The sequence below is a fragment of the Tupaia chinensis genome, unplaced genomic scaffold (genome assembly GCF_000334495.1).
Source record: "Tupaia chinensis unplaced genomic scaffold, TupChi_1.0 Scaffold146907_1, whole genome shotgun sequence".
Classification (NCBI taxonomy): domain Eukaryota; kingdom Metazoa; phylum Chordata; class Mammalia; order Scandentia; family Tupaiidae; genus Tupaia; species Tupaia belangeri.
Window position 1 is genome coordinate 1553249 of NW_006206760.1, and position 1242 is coordinate 1554490.

Consider the following 1242-nt stretch of genomic DNA (forward strand, 5'->3'; position numbering starts at 1 on the left):
GCTTCCCGGGGGGGAGCGGGCCGCGTCCAGATGGGAGATTTTCGAAATGAAAAAAGAGGTTACAAAGTCGCCCCTCTCCCGCTGAACTTTGGGTTTCTGACCGATAGAGGCCGGTAGAGGACTGCGGACGCCAAGTTGTCCCCCAGGATGGACTTCGCCGCCGCGCCGCCCAAGCCGGCCGCTGCCCTGTGCGGCGTGCTGAGCGCCGACGGGAAGATCGCCTACCCCCCGGGGGTGAAGGAGATCACCGACAAGATCACCACCGACGAGATGATCAAACGGCTGAAGGTGAGCGTCTACACGCGCCGCCGCGCCGGCGTCTCCGGGACAGGGTGCTTCCGCCTGCCGTGGCACCGCGCGAGCTCGGCCTGGCCCGGAGTTTCCCCTACCAAGTTCTTTGTTGTTTTTTTTTTTTTGTTTTTTTTTTTTAAGACACCATCTCCTTTACCCTCTCTGGAGAGCATTTTGCATCTCGCCTGGCTCTTGGAATAAGTGATTTAGGGCCATAGCGGTTGTGGGACTTTTAGAAACAGCGTGTGATGTTTTGTTTTGTTGCATTTCGTTTTGTTGTCTGGTTTTTCCACTATTAAGAATTCGTGCGTTTTGAAAGTTTTTCTTGGAACTATTTTACTTAATGTCAATGCTAATCAGAATAGCATGCATGCCACCCTACATGGACGCAAAACTTGCTCTAAGGTTTCCATTTTCATCCCTCTCCGAGGGTACTGATGTAAACACAAAAGACTTTTTTTAATTGTCACACTTTTTTTTGTTTATGCAGGAGCTTAATTATGTATATGAGGAGACTTGGAAAAGTTCATGGGGAAATGGAATGAAAGTATGAGTTTATTTTGGTGCAAAGATTTTGAAATCCACAGTTTTTTCATAAACTTTTCGGAGGCCTCCTCGTGTAGCATGGTTAATGTTGACCAGAGGTACTGACTTCTCAAAATTAAGGTTAACAGTAAGAGGAGTTAAGTCTTCCTGTACAAAGGAGTTTGAGAATATTGACCGTTAAGAGACTTCAGCATTTTTAGTTTAAGCATGGTGGTCTTTAAAGTCAGATTTGTAAGTTTCATCCTTAGTTGGTTCATTTTTTGCTTGGTGTTCTGCACATGTAGGTGGAGACCAGAGCCAAGACAAGTGAGGTTCTCAGTCAGGGCAGCTTCCAACAGCAGGGAACCTTTGACAACGTTGGAGACATTTTGGTGGTCACAGCTTGGGCTGGATTGGACTAGGGAA

The 1242-nt window shown here is 47.3% G+C and overlaps 1 protein-coding gene across 1 annotated transcript in view; it reads left to right on the forward strand.

Moving 5' to 3' along the window:
- Positions 1-92: 92 nt before the first annotated feature.
- PDS5A (PDS5 cohesin associated factor A) overlaps positions 93-1242 on the forward strand; it is a gene marked incomplete in the record, with an annotated part of 91432 nt that continues 90282 nt past the window's right edge. Inside the window, 1 exon segment of the mRNA XM_014584445.2 lies at positions 93-288. Within this exon segment, the coding sequence (XP_014439931.1) occupies positions 148-288 (141 nt within the window).